Genomic DNA, 17,981 nt, shown 5'->3' with positions numbered 1-17,981 from the left:
CAACGGTTCAGGAGCGATTGAATTGATCAGCAATTAATGATGCGGCTTAATTAGTTCAATTTTAAAACCATCAATAATTATATGTTTTTTTCGGAAGTTTTTTCTTCATTGATAAAAATCAGGATAAAGCTTTTCAAATCGAAATTTTACAAATTTTGAATTAATGCAGATTTTGTGCAAAAAAAGTACAGAAATGGTGCAGAACCGTTTCAGCTGTTCTGAATCAGTTCCACCCCAGTTCTGCACCTTTTCTGAACCAACTCTGAATTACAGATAGAATGGTTCCATTTCCATTTATATTTTATTTTCCATGCTTACCTATTCAATTTCGTTGTTTTATACATAATCAGAGTATCATACTTACATTTTGCACTCATTCAATTTCCAATTCATTGTCAATTTCCATTTTATTGGTCACGGCGTTTGAAATTTATTTTTATATCAATAAATTTTAGCAATAAAAGAAATCAGATAAGTGAACAAGGTGTGGTATTTAAGGACTCGTAAACAGCATAATTATTCAAATCAATTATTTGCATTTGCAACAATACGAGCCATTTTTGACAATTATTTTTATAAAGTTTAATTAAATGCTAAGAGACTATTGATTATGTAAGCTCCCTGACCTGACACTTTTCTAAATGCTAAAACAAAGAACCTCAACAAATATTCTCTCACTCTAAAAAAAAAAAAAATTAAGTTGAGAGTTTTGATCAATTTGAACTTTCATGTTATTACCAAGATATATTCTATGTGAAATTAAAAATTAAATTCTTTTCAGAACTTATTTATTTATTATAATATTTTTTATTATTATTAAATAATTATTTTTTTGCTTTTTATGCTCAAAACCAAATTTAGTGTTGGTTAAAATAGTATAACGCAACACACTCGCCACCACGGGTTAACGCACTGAATGTCCACACAGTTGGTTTCATTCAGCCGCTTTTGGTATAATATTCGCAGCAGCGAATGTGGTGCATGCATTGGAGCGAGTGCGTGTATATTCGCGTTTATTTTTCGCAAGCAGGCCATGAAAAGACGCGCGCGTCGCACTTGGGTGGAAATCAAAGATGGTTTGCGGCCGCGCTTGCCTGATTCCCGCCGAATCCGGCGCTGGCAATTAAGCGTCCGATCATTAATCGCATCAATGACCCCGTGAGTGCAGCGGCTGCCGCGTGCAAACCTCAGCACACACCGCAAGCCATTCATTCGCGCGCAGTTCAAAGGCGACCGCGGCAAAAACGCGCCGCTCGCGCACCAAATTCACGGCCCCGCGGCGCCTTTTGCCGCCGAATTTTACACTCGATAACCGGGGAATAGTGGAAGCTTTGATTTACACACATCACGTCGGCCGCAATCAAAGGAAATTAACTCTAATTAACACTGCACAGAGAGACCAAACGCGGTTTTCAGATCCATGAGATTATTTGATTATTATTTTTACAATTCTTTCAATACCAAAATATATCTTTTTTTATAAAAAAAAAAGTCGAAGTTCAATTAAAGATTCGTTTATTATATTTTTCTTATTTTGTCAAATTAATTTAATTAGTCAATACTTCAAATCATACACAAAAAATTGATTTTTATCACGCTATAAAATGTTTAGTTTGTTTATGAAGTGTATTCTTTAATGCAATCTTTTGTACATTAATATGAATCTTCAAACAAATTCAGCTTCCATTAAGAATTTAAGGATAGAAAAAAATGATAATAATAATTCTCTCTACATACGACAAATTAGCCAATGAAGCTAATATTTTGTAGGGAAAAAATTGATTTTTTTATGAAACTGATGGAAACTACACTTAAAACCAACAATTGAACTTGACAATGAGATAAAATACAATAGTTGCATGCAAATTTGTTGGCGAATATTCAACTCGTCATGCAGGAGAGAAATTTTTGAAATTTTTGTTTCATCACTTCTCATTGAATTAAAAAATAATCAATTTTACTTCTCGGTATTTTAGTGATTAAGGAAAATTTAAATGAACAAATTAACTGCTGAAAATATTTATTGATAGGAATTTTTATTAAGTGCCTAAATAATTAATTTACATTTTTTTAACACCCATTTAAAGTATTTAAAAAATTCATAATCATCAGCTTTAATTTTAATTAAGTTAAAAATCTTTGAAAATTTTTCCTCATAAATTCCAGCAAGTTCCCATAAAGCTTAAAAATTGTGTTTTACACAGAAAGAGCCTTTTGAGCAGTGGTTGACGGTCTGAAATCCTTCCAACGTAAGTAGACCGCCGCCATTGCACACACAGAGAGGCGGTGGCGATTAATTAAAATATTGAATGAATCCGCATTAAAAACGAATTCCGAGTGAGCACGGCGAGAAAGAGCCGCGCAGAGAGCATATCGCAAAAGCGCTCAAAGTAAATTGGAAGTGAAAGAGAGCAGGCGGCGAATTCTCTCTTTGCTCGACGAGAGCATTTTTCAAGTCGCCTTCAAAGGGGTGTGCTGAGAGAGAACGAGCGAGGGCGATATCAATTGATAAAGGTTTAAGTTAATTACCAAAGGAGCAAAATATGAATGTCGTGCCCGCTTCTTTCGCAGAAAGCGCGGCCCTTTTAAATTGCTATACACAAAAACGAGACGCCGCCCCAACGCTTAAAATAAAAGGAGAGACGACGAACGGGGAAATTATTTTCATTAGCAGAGCAGCTCAAATCTTTTGCCGGCAGCTCTTTTTCCTCATATCAATGCACTACTACTCACACATTTCTCTCTCTCAGCGACATAATGCCCAAGATGTAATTAATGAATGCTGCCGGTAGAGAAAGAAAGACAATTTGCTCTGCCTTTGATATGACCCGGAGAGATTTAATTATTTTTGCGATTTTAATTGCTGCAGCTCATTTTGTGATGTTATTCGCAAATTATTTTTTTATTTTTATAAGCATGAAATCTGGATTTTTCAGTATGCTATATAATACTTAATTTTGCTATTTATGTTTTAAATTACAATATAGAGAAATAATCCATGACAGATGTCAACCCTATTATGAAGAATTATTAAATTGCAATGCAGTCAAAGATACTGAGGGATTGCCAACAATTATTTATTTATAAAATTTTAAATCAAATTTACATTATAAAAATATTTCCTATGATGAATCTTAAAAAAATTGTTCATTTAAAAATACAAAAGCAATTTTATTGAATAAAAAATATATCTGATATTATTTGTATAAAAAATAAAATTTATAAAAAATCGTACTGTTTATTATATTTTAAATATGTCGATGATATTATATTTTCTTATATTAATTTTTTTATTAAATTTACAAAATGCCTCAAAGCGATCTATCTTCATATAACTGGTCGAATTCAAACCTAAGTTTTTTGTGCCCATTCCCCGAAAATGAGATTCCGTGCAAGCAATATATTTTGGGCAGCGCTGCAATTCATGAATAATTCGATTTGGATTAAAACCCTAACGTGACTGGCAGCCGTTTCGAGTGTTAAAATCAGCGGCGCCAATCCACACCATAGATAATTTGCATCATTAGTATGCAACAGGAGAGCGCGTTGTTTCACCGTGGCTTATTTTTACGCATACGTGGTTCTTACGAAAGTGTAAGGGCTGAATAGTAAATAATACGCAGAGAGAGAGAAAGAGGCGAGGAGGGGCCTTCGAGCTAAAAAATCCACATTTTATTCGTTCGTGTGTGCGGCGGCGACGGCAACCCTTTCGTTCTCTTCTCTGCTTATTTTTTCGTCGCTGTGCTGAAAAGGGCAGCCGGCGTGTTCTAATTAATTCATTATTAGGCATGTCATGAAAAGATTTGCTCGGCGGATGTGTTTGTTGGTGCAAGAAAAATATCGCACGAGGAGCCAGCCGCTGCTCGTTTTGTATTTGCGCGTGTAATCATAAAAAAAAAAACACAGAGGACAAAACGACGCGCACAGGTGTCTCGAATGCATGGAAAAAGACAGGGAGGCAGTCGGGCTCCCTCTCACGTATGTGCCGCGCTCTTGCATCACCCATTATATTGCATGAATATGCTACTTAATGCGGAAGAGAGCAAAATAATTAAGGGTGTTATAACAATAATTATGCCCTCTGCCACCTCTGCGCTGCGTGTTGCTACGCGCCGGATTTTGTAATTACCTCAAACGACGACTCCACCCGCGCCTTCATTTTTTATATATAAATATACGTAAATTTATTCTTCGACTGCCATAAATTGCTCTGAAGTGAAAACATTACCTGCAATAAGAGTTGTGTGTGAAAAAGCTCTTAATTAGAAGCTCGAAAATTACCAGAAAAAAATTCATTTTTCAAAATTGACATCTTCAGGAACTAATAAAACATTATATTTTTTTCTATTCATATCCCAATATTAATGGATTATTTTGCAATTAAAGGATAGCAGCGTAATTAGTTTTTTCATTGATTTAACATTATACTTCGTAAAAAAATAAGTTTTTATTAATACTCGTAATATAGCTCTGCAGCTCAAAAGTTTGTAGCCGTAATAAAAATTTGCTTTTTATCTTATACCCTTTGAATAAAAAATTTTATCATCTCACTATCAACTCCCAGGAAATGCCTGAAATTAATTCAAGATAATAGAGTAGCCATGCGCACAGATCGCAATCATGGGTCAAGAAAAACAAGGCATTTTAGAGACATTTCTTGAGCTTGGCTATACAGAAGTTTTCAGTTAGTCTGAAGTCGCCTAGTATTTGATTTTACAATGGACAAAATTTTTGCCCTGGCACTCTTCAACATTATATTTTTAACGTTGTGCTCAACAGCTCCGGAAGGTAAAAATAATTTTAAGATATTATTCAAGGATATAATCAATTTATTGTATTTTCTATTTATTTTAAGATTGCTACAATTACCTTTTTGACTGCACTGAGTGTTACCAAAATTTGATTTGCGAATGCAAGCAGATGAAACAATTGAATTATATTAATATTACATGCAATAAACGGCCTGGAAGACATACAGGATACCTAAATATGCAAGGTTTGTAAACGGTGTACATTTTATGTTGTTGTCAACAATGTAATTAATTTAATCCTTGTAGGATACTTAAAGGACTGCGTTCCACAAAAATATAGGGAGAGTTCTTCTTGCACAAATTCGTCGATGTATTGCATTAACGGCCAGCAAACCACGGTACCATCAAAAAGGGAAGAATATTATGATGATGATTATTATTATTATTATTATTATTACAAATACTCGTCTGATTATAATTTGGCTGTTGTAAATTGCTCTGGTGAAAAAATTACATGTGACAGGAGCTGTCTGAATAATATTCTTAAACAAATCAAATCTCGAGTTTCATACAATGTGGTTTTATTGAACCTCTTGAAACTTATAGATAGCAACATATTTATTGCAGAACAATTGAATGCAAGTAATCAGGAGGTTAATCGATTGTCAAGCAATTTAAATAATACCATTTTTGACCGTAAGGATTTTAATAAGTCAAATTATACTTTTCTAGCCATTATATGTGTACTTGCTGTAACTGTAATAGCACTACTTGTGGTAGTAGTGAAAATGAAACTAGACATTAAAAATAGTTTAAACCAATCCACTATGAGGAATCAGCTTGCCTTGCAGATTGAAGTGAGAGAGCCAGAGAACGAGATAACGAACGGACAGGTTGTTTTTCAAAGTCAAAATAATGTACTGTTTGAAACAAATACTTCTGCAAATAATGCAAACCCAGATCCAATTTATATAAATGCTTACTAAACATATATAAACACACTAAATTGCTTTAAATTCTTAGGAATTTTTACTCTTCCTAAATAAATTTTGTTCATTGAAAACAGTCTTAATTACTTCTTTCATCAGGAACTTTCCCGTATTTTATTAAAATTAATTATATTACAGAAGACCTTATTTAAGCCCAATAAGAATCAAAATTTTTAATTGTAAAAAATGAAAAAAATTATAATTCATTGTTAAAAAATCTTAATAAACAAGACTTTTTAATTTATTGAGTACAAGTATAGAGAAGCAATTTTTGGCATGTAATGTGTTTTTTGATGATATTAAATATTAATAAATAGTTTCGCAATTAAATTAACAGTGGAAGAAAAAGTAATTTCTCATTATTCTCTCAGCGAGCATTGTTTTTCTCCATTCGATGAAAAAATTCTGGAGTCGCGAAGCATGCGAATGCCCTTCTCCCCGGCTCATGCATATAAATCAAATCATAATTAAAAAATGAACTGAACTGTTATTTTTTTTTCTGTATATACGGCGCTGCACGTGTGATGAAAAGGTGTAAAATGAGCGCATACCCGTACACACACATCAAGTGCTAAAAACACACACCCGCGCGACTCCTGCCCTCCGTATAATACTTTTTTTGCCACACAAAACAACATAATAAAAAAACAGCGGCCCTCTCTCTCACTCACGCTGTGGCAGCCCGAGCGTATTCTTTATTCTATTAAAAAAATAAGCATGGATAGTCATTTTCTGTGTTAATCAAGTTCTTTCATTACCAGCTCTCGGCGCACAAACACACATGAATTCTGACGATGTTTGTGTCTCTCTCTCTGTACTATCGCGCTCGCAGGTGAATATAATTTAATGTCAACTCTAATATGATGAAATGGTGATTAAAATAAATATAATCATACCCCTCCTCTCTCCTGTACAAACATTCGTCGCGAGACCGGCAAGCACACCGGAATGTCATTAGAGAAGTTGGTCTCGTGTTGTAAATAATTGAAAAGTATGGCAAAACTGCCCCGTGATGTGCAGAGAGAGCAGAGCACGCGTGTATTTTCACACAAAACTCGTCGCCAAATGGACGCGAGAGTTGCTTTATGCAATGTTTATTCAAATTACCCTGCCTTTTGCATCACTTGAATCTGAAATTGCTGGCCTCCATCAACTTGATTTAATTTTTCCTCGTTTCATTTGCCTGGCTAGGAACTCCTCACTGAATTTTTAATTTGAGCTAATTTTGTGCGAACTTTAAATTATTTCTGCTTATTTAGTTCCATTCATCAATCCGTCATAGAAAATAATTTTAGCAATAAACCTAAATGATATGATAATTGAGTTTACAATGTATGTATTAATAATAAAAATTTATCATATAACAAATTGTTTTTATTGGTAATCATTGAAAAAAAATTTTACGCTTGCAGAAGAAAAATTGAAGTCTGGCAGACGATATTATTTATAAACAGAGCCACGTTCACATTTGTTTTTCGAAAATTAAGCACCTGACAGCTCCAGAGCAGCCACCGGGGGATGATGATGCAATATGTTGTTCTGATTTTTGGTTTATACTCTGTCAATTCCGCACACGCCAAACGCAAACAAAACCGTCAAGAGAGATCATTCACTCGCAGCGCAAAGCCAGCAGTCAGTCAGTCAGTCAGTCGGGATTATTTTTTGCAATTGGCTGCTGCCGCTTTTCGAGGTGATTAATTGCCGAGGCGCGAATGAATGAGTGAGTAGCGATTTTACTCTTTTTGCGGCAGAGACCCACCCTTCCGCTGTTTTGTTTGTTGCGATTTTCTCCCGGATCAATAGCATTGCCGATGATTAATTACCAATTTTGCCTTCATCTGATTGTTTGGTATTTTGTTTGGAATATAAAGCGCAGAAGTAAAAAAATAAACAAAATAAATCAAATTTGTTATTCAACAACAAAGATTGCAGGCAAATGAAAAAAAAATTAAATTAATATTTAATTCATGAAATTTGTAAAAGTAATTAGGAAGATTAAGATCAACTTTCAATTTTGTTGGTGGATTTAATTTAATTTCAGTTACATGAAATACTCGCTTTAAAACTCAATTCCAAGTTTTAATCCACGATTGTAGGAAATATATTTTGAATGTTTATATTTCCTGAAAATTTCTTATCATCATTCAATACGTCAGAGCTAACAGATTTTTTTTATCCAAATACAAATCTTATCATGCACATGTATGCGGTGGAATTTCCAAGAAATAGAACGGATATTCCGCAGTTGTTGCTCTTAAGTAGTGAGAATATGGTTTGGGTTTCTGCGGCGTCAATTGAGTCCCAGTTGCGCACATTTGAATGATTTAGGGCTTCCCTTCGGCAGATTAGCCGGGAATTTTCCCATCGAACAGACGCACACACCTCCCAAAATACCCTCTCAAATGACTACACACATACACAATTTGCCGATAGGCGCGCACAGAGAGGCCATGTGTCAACCAGACATCTCAGAAGTGCGCGCATCCTCCTTCTTTAACTCATTATCAGCGTGTGTGTGTTTGGATGATCAAGATCGGGACACATGGATCAAAGAGGCAAAAACTTCCTGCTCTCTCGAAATATTCGGCGCTGATCTGATCTGGAGGAAGCGCCTTCCCATATTGTTTTTGCCTCATTATCTCGTTTAATTGCCCGGGCCGTCGCCATCAGCTGCTCTCTTTCAGTGGCGCCGATACTCTTTCTTGAGCCGCCGATCTTGTCTCTCTCGCCCCCGCCCCCCGCCCTTTCTGATAGCATCCCCTAACATGTGGCGCGTCCAACCCCTATAACTTCTATTGACTGCGCCTCTTGAGAAAAGCGTCTCGACAGAGAGAATCACACACAAAAAAAACCTTCACAGAAATATACATCCCTGAACTTCTGTTCGGAATCGAGTTTCTCTCGACAGATTATCTGGCGGGAGATAAACAAACGGGCCGACCTACAACACTATAGGGTGTTTAAAAACCGTCATATTTGACTACCCAGGAGCAGGTGTTGCATTTTGAATAATTGGAATGTGTGAAAAATTCGGAAATAGCTATGGAAAGATTTTATTTTGATATAAATTGTAATTTTTGAGAAATATGCAATAATTAAAGCATAAAATTTGCAAAATGTATCTTCATAAAAAAATAATACCAAGAAAAATAATGAAAATTATAGTGCATGAGCATACCACTTTTTTAATAAATACAAATTGATTTATTTTAGCGAAAAAATTTTGGCACTAGAAAGAGCGCACATGAAATGATAAGTGGCTTTACAAGTAACATACATTAATTATTTTATTCCATGTTAATAAAAAAGTGACATAAAATTTATGCTTTCTTCATTTATTTACTTTATAACTATTGAATCCTTTTTTTAAATAATTTTTATTTATTTAAAAAAAATTACAGTAGATACACATATTTATTTGCAGAAAAATTTATGTCAAGAATTCGATAAAAAAAGTTAATTTTTATTCTATAGCTCATAAATTTAAATAAATAAATATACTAGAGTAATGATGTCATTTGTATTTGATATAAAAAATTAATGTCTTCTTCAGTAGAGTTTTGCCACTGCATATGAAATTCGAAACATGTCTTTTTCATATTTTATAATAAATATAACGCATGTCTGATACTTTTCTATGGGTTTACATAATTCATTAATAACAATGTAAATTTGACTCTTCAATAATTTGTTTCTAATGTTTTACGTAAAATTAAAATCTAGAAACGTTTTCTGTTGGCGAGCAAATTAAAATATGGCTGATATTTTTTAAATCACCAACTGCGCAATTTTCTGCTGACAATTGAAGCGTCTCCTGCAGTCTTCGCATTGCTGAAGTGCGCGTCGGCGTGCCGTGTCAAGCGTGAGAGCGAGCGCAAGCAGAGCTGGAAGGGCGGGTAATTAAAGTCAGGCCGGTGCACATACGGCGAGTACGAAGAGTGTGGCAAGGTACAAACGCGTAAAATAAAATGATCATTATCATTGTGAGTGCGCGCGTGTGTTCTGTTTTTAGTTAGTCTCTCATTAGATAAAAGAAACACGAAAAAAGGGTACATCATCTCCACCTCACTGACACCCCCGTGCTACTGCAGCAGCCTTTTGTACAGCCCTTCACCTTTTTGTGCTGAGCAGCTTTATTTCGACGTCGACGTTATAATATATACGTGCGCGAGGCAGCGAATTTTTTTTTTCATTTCGGCCGTGTTTTTTGCCCTCCCTCGCATACTCGACGTAATGTCACATCGTCATCTTGTTTGGATATTTTTCACCAGTCAAAACGACCTCTCTTCGTTTTCGCTCTCTTTCTGCTCGCCGTCTGTCGCGCGTTTTGTTTTATTTGTATTTGAACTGCAATGCTTCTCTCTCTCTGCCTGCTGAAACAAAAAACCTAATTGTAATTTTTATTTTATTTTCTTTGTGAAAGAGGCGGACGGCTGCTGACAAAGAATGAAAAACAATGAGCCGCGCTTGTACACACACACGCGCGCCACCGTTGTTTCTTTTATTGCCCAATCTCTAATTAGCGAACTCAAAGTCCAAAGGGGTGAAATTGAATTAAATAATCACAAAAAAAGGAAAGGAAAGTCCGCGTCGCTCGCTTCCGCAGGCACCACCAGCTACGATAATTCCGGTCGCTGTTTGTGGCGATTCGAGTAAAAAAAGAAAAAAAAGCAGCAGTGGATGCGAACAGGAAAAAGAGGTCCGCGCCCTCCGAATTGAGTTACGACGAGTGTCTCGCGCTCGTTTAGAATTTCAAACGTGCAATGCGAACTTTTAATTTGTTTGCTTCGTTTGGTCGCTGCCGTTGCTGCGAAAAAATGTGAGGGGACAAAGAATTGAAACTACGCTGCATCTTTTTTTTGCATGAGCAAATGGCAAAAGTGTTACAAGTTAAAAGTTCAAATTTGTGTTTTCTATTCACAATTCTTAATTTTAAATTTCCTTAAACTAAAAAGGCTGATCGAGTTAAAAAAAGACATATACATTATTTTCAAATATTAAATTTTTTAAATATATTTTAATATTAATTATTAAATTGCATATATTTTTATCATTTCTCATTAAGTAAGCAAGATAATAAGAAAAAGCACCGATTGATCGATTTGAAAGGTCGTGGAGCGTAAAGCAACGAAAAACACCCCGAGATAAAGCAAAGTTTGCACACAATATAGGAGGACCGTCCAGAATCATAAAATAGGCCATCAATCATTATTTTTATCATCACCAAGGGCACACGCTGGATATTGCAGAAGGTGCCATTGTCATGTAATAAACCTATCACAATTTGATAAAAATATAATTAAATTTATAGCAAAAACTATAAATGTCTCGGGCGCCATATAACGTGCCTGCACAAAAGCTGGGCTTGGATGATATTGGGGGGTGAAAGGGAAAACAGCGAGGCGCATTGATGGCTTTTCTCACTCACGATGAAAAAGCCCTCTGCCCTCGTCCGAAGGTAGCAAAAGTGGGTCCATTTGGATTTAGCGCAACTTTGCCAATAAAAGTTGGTTTGGTCATCAGAAGCTGAGCAGCACTTCTTCTTCTACTACCGGCCACGCTCTCTGTTTATGTGCCCGAAAAGAGATCACTCGCAATACATTCTTTTTAGGAGAGAGAGAACTAGCGGGAAGTCATAATGCTCACTCTATAGACTTATTGCGCGCCGAATGAACGTGCGTGTGCTTCAGCTAATGCCTCGCGCGTTACTTACAAATTTATGGCCGTGCAACGACGGAAAAGGGAAAAAACACGGAAAGAAGTCGCACTTAGCCTGCCATGGAAAAGGAAAGTAAAGAGCTTTCTTGATCACGAACATCTGAAAAGGTTCAAGATTTTTATCTTTTATCATCTGATGTAGCTAGAGATTTTGCACCTCTTTTGATCAATACATTAAATTAAGATGTTATGGTGCTAAAAAATTTTATATATGATTTATGATTGATTCAAATCAGGCCATTATTTTTGCCAATTTTTTGGACTCAGAAGTCATAATTGCAATTTAAAATGGTATTTGAATTTTTAATTCATCTTTTGGCAAAACCATATTATGTACGAGTTTTTTGTAAGTATTTTCTATTTAAATTAATGTTATGTCCTTTTGTCAGGAATTATAGGATATGCAACCTGCTCAACACTAAAAGAAACTACGCAGGAAGTGCATTGCAACAACAATAGATGCTTTCAAACAATATGCAACTTGATCTACGTAGATGCTATGCAGGTTGCATTTTTCATTTCCTAGTGGCAAAAACCTTAATCTCTTCTCATGATTGTTGGAAATTGTAATTCAATTGGTAAAGAAAAGTAAACAAAAAGATTAAAAATAAAATTAGAAATTTGAATTTTAATTGAAAATTTAAGCTCACTTAATTTGTGTAACTTATTTAAAAAACATAAAAAAAATTTGAAACAGAAGAAGAAACATTCTGCCGTTTTTCCATCTCATTTTGTACACAGAATTTAAATGAAAACCTACAAATGGGACTTTGTGTATACAGTTTGTGTCTATGTCAATGACCATCGCCAGTTGGAAATACAGTCGATAGCACTCAGTCGGCGGCGGCAGCGCGAACACTCGAACAAAAAACGCCATCCGCAGTGAGCATGAAATAATAAAATACACGACACATCAGACAGTTGCAGAAATACAGACCAGAGTAGCAGTTTGATTTAGTGAAAAAATAAAAATAATAAATATCAGCACACATACGTTCACAAACAGCAGCAGAGAGTGCTATGTGAAAAAAAATACTTTTGAACGCCGTGCTGAAGTGATGATACGGAATTTATAAAAACAAGTTAACCATGTGATGCGCGCAATATGACACATCCATAAATTAATACCCTCTCCATACGGCACGGGCACCTACATGCGCTCGTGTAAAATCGAATATATTTAATACATCGGAGCGACGGACGCGTTCGTCCGGCCCCGCAGTTTTATATTCGCCGTGGTGAATTTTGTTATATTTTTCAAATGACAGGGGATACGCGCGTATGCACAGTTTTAATAATAATTCACTTGACAGGTTATTCAAACGTGAACTAAATACGCCCGACCAGTGGCATTAACACAAAACTCTCCCCCGCGCCAACCGTGTTTTTAATCCGAGCACTCTTTCGCGATATTGCGGCTGTGATAATTGAATCGTGACATTGGTTTGCTCACTTTTTCAACCCGTCATGCAGCAGCCGGCCGCTCGCATATGGCAAATTGAAGTGTAATCACTTGCGAACCATTCACACCGATTCCATTGGGTACTTTTGCACACACGCACTCCACCGCACAGAATTTTCAATTTAATATGCCACTTTTGACGCCACTGCGTGTAACGACTTTGACGCACTTAATTTTTTTTTCAAATAAATATTAAATTGACAACAGCGGTTATCAAGCAAGCTCGTTAAATTTTTTTTTATCTACTTTTACCTAATTTATTGGTTTTCAAATGAAAATTGTTTATAAGATTACAGACCTTGAGGCAAATATAAAATGCTCCTTTGATTAAAAAAATCACATTTAATTTTTTTCAAATTCTGAAGTTATGCCTCATGATTAATTGCATTGTTAAACGGCATATAAATTAAATGTACACTGTTCCCCTTCAAAAATTATAATTATGTATAGCACGTTTGAGCTCGTAAGCAAAACTAATACTAACAATCTAACTTTTATTAAATAGTCAAATTTTTTATTATAATTTAAAAAAAAATCTTTAACCTTTCAAATATCATATTTATAATTTTATTAATTATTTTTTTATTTTTTAAATTATATAATTTTCGGTACAATTTTTTTATTTAATTTATTAATCATTATCTAGTTATTATCTATAAAAAAAATAATATACATATATACCATGCAATGAGAAAGAAATTTCGAAGCTCAGTAAAAGGTAACTACCTTGAAGATTGGATGGTATAGTCAAATGTGAAGTGTAAAGCAAAATTTATTCCATGATTAATTTATCAAATATTAGATATTGATTCAAGCTTTTAAACCTCATCATACATAATATATAAACCAAGTTTTGGTTAATAAGAGATTGCCAAATCTTGGCGCTACAAACTCTTCCATCCGCATTTATTTATTTCCCTCCCGGCGGCTGCGGGGTTGAAAAATAAAATTAAAAGCCGAGATTTACAGCCGCTCTCAATTGAGAGTGCCGTCATTTTGTCACATTCATGCTCTGGGCTGTGTGTTATGTATTCGAGTGTGTGTACAGCATTTTTTTATTGCCTCTGCAAAACGAATCTGGTTTGACACTTTGCTGAATAAATAATCTCTCGAGTATCATCGAGAATTGTAATAAAAGCGGCAAATATAAAAACGCGCGACGCCCTGTTTCACGCGTGTGCGTGTCGATGTGAAAATCTCTCGTATTCAGAGTGCGCCGTCGATTTGCATATTACACAGCCCCCCAATTCAAGCACCGGCTCCATGTGCAAAAACGATGATCGTCCGATGACAGCCCCCTTTCGCTCACCAGCTAGATAAAAAAGAATCTCAGGTGAGCATTGCAATCACAATCAATAAAATTGTCAACTTTTTAATCAGCAGGTAACAACTAAACACTTTTATTGATATTTGATAAGATCCGATTAAATCACACAAAAATTTGACCAGCAAAAGTGCTAATAATTAAATGTTTAGTTTATGTAATAATAAAAAAACATATTTTTTTTTTTCAAATAAAGCTAAGAGCGAGGAGCAAAGCAAGTTTTTTCTGTTTCATATCAATCTTGTGAAAATTAAATTTTAAAATCACTTGATGATGACCTGGCTGTTTTACTGATAATGATTAGCCACTCAATAAGCGACGTAATATCATCCTTGAAAGAGCTGAAGATTATTAACAAGCACATATTTCTATATTGACATCAGAGGTGAATGCCAAAGATGAAGGTACTTTTCTCTCTCATTGCTCTACTTTACATAGGGATTACATCGTCTCTAGCACAAATCAACTGCAATCATGCAGGTAGGCTGCATCATCACTAAAAACGAGCATTTTAATAAAAAATCTTGTATAATAGGACAAGGCCTTCCTCACCCAATGGTGGAATTGTCAACCGGAAAGTACTATATTGACGACAAAAGCTTTGTGAGTAATTAGAAAGTCAATTTTCCATTGCTTTTCATGATATTGATTAAAATTCAAAGCCTACGTGGAATGAAACGCGCCTATTTTGCGAAAACTTTGGGCTAGAACAGGTCACTTTTGATTCTGTTGAGGAAATGCAAGTTGTTTGGGATGCAACAGCTGGAAGTCAAAGAGGTATTAAACAATGGGAAATTATTAAAAACTCAATCATTTGAAGAAAAAATATTACATAGCAAATTACTGGACTTCTGGGTTTTACGATGAAATCCAAGGCATTTACACCTGGAGCAATGGAAAGCCAGTGCCATTGGAATTTTTCACCGCCGGAGAACCCAATGAGGCTGGTGGAGTTGAGCGAACCGCTGTGGTACTCAAGAATGCCACTTTGTATGATATTCGTGCTGAACTGTTCTACCACATCATCTGCGAACTTCCAGAGAAGTGTTACAAGCCTTAAAAATGCAGTGAGCAAACTATTATCAATAAAGTAGTCTGGCAATATCATGCTATTGAATATTATTGAATAATTCAGAATTAATACAAAATAAGCATAAAATTAAAACATAATTTTTTCACATATTAAAATTTTAAAAATCTGTTATAAAGTTGTATGCATGTTCGATTTGATTTAAGTACATGTTAATAAGATTTAATGGAGAAAGATCTATCATTATCACAAAAGATAAAGTAAATCAGTTAGACGTCATTTGAATTTAAGTGAGTAAAACCTGATACTTAAAATATTTAAGTGATATAGCTTATTTATAAGATGACACATAAAAAATCCTGGATTTTTTTTTGAAAATATTATTTTAATAAAGATGTTTTGGATGAAAGTTCTGACCGAATATTTGAAAATATTTTTAAAATTACTTTCTTTTTTAAAAATAATTCTGCCTAACTTTTAACCGCAAAACCATGAATTTATTAAAATTAAGAAAACTGCCAAAGCAATTCGCTAAGCGTTTTTATGTCTAGAAAATAAGCATTAAAAAAAGAGCTGCTTTAACACTCAATTTAGTGACACGATTGCTGAGTTTTTTTTTTGCTTCGCACTTATTTCCCCCTGATTTTGGAGATTTCGGTGTGATATTTAAAAAAAACAATATTCCGAATTAAGTATTGATAAAAAAAATCGCAACTAAAACTGTGACTTAAAAAGCACGTCATTGGGAAAAATAATGCACTTTAGAGCTGGGGGTTGGTTTTACCCCTCTACACCACCAAAGCCGCAAAAGTTGACAAATTTGGCGAACCCGCCGCAACGAGACAATCACACATTGCCACCGACAGATTCGCATTTGTAAATATCGGAGAGGAGTGTGCTTGATGACCTCGCTTCATTTGCACCCTCTGCCAAAACGAAGGGGTTGATGTTGCCACTTTTTATTCGCGTAGGGCCATAAAAAAGCAAAAGCACAGAGAAACGAATATAAAAAGCAGGGCTGTCAATAATTCTCGGGCCGGCGTAACTAATCTATAAATATTTCATGAATTAATTTGAAAAAAAAAAGTGGTGGAGAGAGTTGGGTGCGGTGGCGGCGGCTTTTGATTATGTAATGAAAGTTTAATGCCTGCCGGGGAGCAGAGAGATCTGATTATATTGCCTCGGCTCGTATAGTCTCGTTTCCAATGAACGTCGTCGCCGCTACCGCTGCAAAAATCTAATCAAAATAAAGTAGCATTAAGTAGTGACAATATTAATTAAACTTTATAAAAGGTGCCCATAACGGATTAAATAAACACACGACGCCAGGCCGAAGCAGAGTGAAAATCGAAGAGCGCGTCAAGCGATGGAACGTGCTGGAGATTTTCAACAATATAATATAGATAGGGTGCGGGAAAGTCGAGATTGCCCTTTTTCTCGGCCAAGCGAGATCGACGCTCTCTTTCCGACCGAATGAAGTTTGCCGCCGCTTGTCTGTCCTAATCACGACGAACGACTGACCAACAAACGATTTCCAGAGTCGGGGGTTTTCTTGTTCAATGAGCAGAAAGTCATGTTGAGTGGGCCAAATTTTGGATGTAAAGAGAAATTACTTCGGAAATTGTTACAATTACTGAAAGACATATATTTAAATTTTTAAACACCATCATTATATATACGTTTTTCTTCATATATAAAAAAAATTTGGATCGGTTAAATTTTATTGAATTGTTTCAGAGGGAATATAAAAATTTTGATATCTGCTAACAATTTATTGAACGTGTTGAGGGAAAATATTTGGAATTTTTTCTCTCTCTTTTATTCTAATCCCAAATTTGGAATTATGCTTTTGATTTATGAAAGTATAAATATTAGAATTATCTGATTATTTTAATATTATAGCCTAATCTCATTCATCAGTTTTTATAAATGATATAAAAATATTTTTGGTTTTTCTCCTTCTCTTCGCTTCTTCCCGCAGATTTAATTATTTTTCTAGAATATGCTAAAAATGATACTTTCAAAATAATTATTTTTTATTAATCAAGATTCATATTTATGCTATACGTTTCCTTTCAAATTTTGAAACAAAATTTCAATAAATTTTTCAACTTTTATCATTTTTAACTTTCAGATTATTTAAATTTATTTATTTTGAAATTATATGAAATCCTCTTAACATTTGTCTATCCAACACCATTGGTTTTTGTGATTTAGGCCGTCCATCCCGTATTACCATAAACCTTGGAGCAAAAAACATTAGCTGAACGAGGCGGCAGCACAGGACTGCAAACAAAGCAGAGGCATTAGCAGTTTTTCGGTGCCGGGGAGGAGCATCGATGCGAAAGTATCGCCATAAATTCTCCAATTTCGGCTAATACGCGTCGGCATATAAACAAAGAAATGCGGCGCTGCTGGGCAATAATAAGAGAGAGAGCGAGGCGCCCCGCATCAAAAAACACACCCCGCACGTTTCATAATGCGAGCCGCAGATAAAATTTATATCTCTAATTGCGAGCGAGCGAGAGAGAGAAAGAGAGAGAGACCCCGTTATGGATTCCCCCTTAACAAACAAATGGAAATCCAAGATGGCCACATCAACTCGTCGGGCAGCGAGAGAGAGAGCGAGAGAGAAGCAGGCGAGCGATAATAATATCTATAATTTCTCATCAACTGCAGACCGTAATGTTATTGATTAGTTCTTGCC

The 17,981-nt window shown here is 35.2% G+C and overlaps 1 protein-coding gene and 1 long non-coding RNA gene across 2 annotated transcripts; both read left to right on the top strand.

The window, feature by feature from the left end:
* The first annotated feature begins 4,648 nt into the window (after nt 1-4,648).
* LOC132205316 (uncharacterized) lies at nt 4,649-5,823 on the top strand. Its single transcript, XR_009442685.1, has 3 exons — nt 4,649-4,788; nt 4,856-4,996; nt 5,058-5,823. It is a non-coding gene; the product is annotated as an uncharacterized LOC132205316 (long non-coding RNA).
* An 8,743-nt stretch (nt 5,824-14,566) lies between these two features.
* On the top strand, nt 14,567-15,351 carry LOC132205095 (macrophage mannose receptor 1-like). Its single transcript, XM_059633963.1, has 4 exons — nt 14,567-14,724; nt 14,780-14,847; nt 14,907-15,021; nt 15,081-15,351. The coding sequence occupies exons 1-4, from the start codon at nt 14,634-14,636 to the stop codon at nt 15,302-15,304; spliced, it is 498 nt and encodes a 165-aa protein (XP_059489946.1). The 5' UTR covers nt 14,567-14,633; the 3' UTR covers nt 15,305-15,351.
* The last annotated feature ends 2,630 nt before the right edge of the window (nt 15,352-17,981 follow it).

This window comes from Neocloeon triangulifer, unplaced genomic scaffold (assembly GCF_031216515.1).
Source record: "Neocloeon triangulifer isolate White Clay Creek 2 clone unplaced genomic scaffold, ASM3121651v1 ptg000002l, whole genome shotgun sequence".
Taxonomy (NCBI): Eukaryota; Metazoa; Arthropoda; class Insecta; order Ephemeroptera; family Baetidae; genus Neocloeon; species Neocloeon triangulifer.
The sequence above is the reverse complement of the archived record's forward strand: the minus strand, read 5'-3'. Positions and strand labels throughout refer to the sequence as shown.

Bases quoted from the DNA above. Each gene is read 5' to 3' on its own strand.
- LOC132205095 (XM_059633963.1), top strand. From the start codon at position 14,634: ATGCCAAAGATGAAGGTACTTTTCTCTCTCATTGCTCTACTTTACATA. The intron at 14,848-14,906 runs GTGAGTAATTAG...TAAAATTCAAAG, and splicing joins ATATTGACGACAAAAGCTTT to CCTACGTGGAATGAAACGCG. The intron at 15,022-15,080 runs GTATTAAACAAT...AATATTACATAG, and splicing joins AACAGCTGGAAGTCAAAGAG to CAAATTACTGGACTTCTGGG.